At 49.0% G+C, this 1,128-nt stretch overlaps 1 protein-coding gene across 1 annotated transcript in view; it reads left to right on the top strand.

Moving 5' to 3' along the window:
* The window catches only part of DNAJC5G (DnaJ heat shock protein family (Hsp40) member C5 gamma), a 6,248-nt gene that overhangs the window by 3,515 nt on the left and 1,605 nt on the right, over positions 1–1,128 (top strand). The window contains exons 4-5 of the mRNA XM_072407180.1: positions 507–657; positions 736–813. Of these exons, the coding sequence (XP_072263281.1) occupies positions 507–657; positions 736–809 (225 nt within the window). The 3' untranslated portion in view covers positions 810–813. The remainder of the gene's footprint in view (positions 1–506; positions 658–735; positions 814–1,128) is intronic.

The raw sequence follows: 1,128 nt of genomic DNA on the forward strand, positions 1-1,128 counted from the left end.
ATTGGGGACTTGTTCCCGGTCATGTTGGTTGGAGATATGGGGATTGGGGACTTGTTCAGTGACATCTATAACATTTTCTGTGAGGTGTCCACCATGTTCATAATTTATTTGTATTACAGATATTATTGTGTGACGATACTCCAGGTTTGGGGGGGGGATATTCCCCTTTGGCTTTTGGTGACTGCTGGGCTGGGGTAGTATAGGAATTCCTCCCCATAGGGACACAGCAACCCAAACCTCACACATTATATGATCTAACCCACATCTGTACAAAATGTCACCCTGGAGGAAGCTGCCAGAATTTTCCTAGTGGGGAAGTAGAAATAGTAAAGGTAGAGTTTGGGCCACAGGTTTTGTTTTTGTCCCCACTGTGGAGACTTCAAATAATATTCCTGGGACAGGAAGTGATGGTGAAATCTGAGATAGGGATTGGCTATCAGTAGGTATCAGAGGAGACGTCATGGTGGGTATGTGCTTGACATGTTGTGTTAATTTTTGCTTTGCAGGGTTTGGTGATTTGCTGCACATTGTTCACATGCTGCTGCTGTTGCTGCTGTTGTGGGTTTTGCTGCGGCCGCTGTAAACCTCCAGAAGAAGATGAATCTTACAAGTGTGTGAATCCTGAGGACCTGGAAGCTCAGATCAGAGCAGAGGGCGGTAAGTGTGGTATTGGAAGTGCCAGTGTTGGATGAGGAGCCCCCAGTTCTGTATTATCTATCTTCTGTTCTTCTACAGGGGAAGAAGTCATCAATGTGCAGCCTTCACCTGGTGCTGCTGTGCACCCCGAGCCGCAGCGGCAGAACTCCTAACACTGTGAGTTACTTATGTCTGTCTCCCCCCGGTATCCATGTCCCGCCTTCTTCCCCTCCGTGTTGTCCATGTGTCCCAGTGTCCCTCCCAATTGTCCACGTCTCCCCCTCCCTGATGTTCTCTCTCTCCCACACCTCTCTCCCTCCCTCTCTCTATCTCTCTATCTCCCACATCTCACCCTCTCTCTCTCTCTCTATCTCTCTATCTCCCACATCTCTCACTCTCTCCCCCCTCTCTCTCTCACTCTCTCCCACATCTCTTTCCCTGTCTCTCCCTCTCTCTATCTCTCTATCTCCCACATCTCACCCTCTCTCTCTC

Source organism: Pyxicephalus adspersus, chromosome 4 (genome assembly GCF_032062135.1).
Source record: "Pyxicephalus adspersus chromosome 4, UCB_Pads_2.0, whole genome shotgun sequence".
Classification (NCBI taxonomy): Eukaryota; Metazoa; Chordata; class Amphibia; order Anura; family Pyxicephalidae; genus Pyxicephalus; species Pyxicephalus adspersus.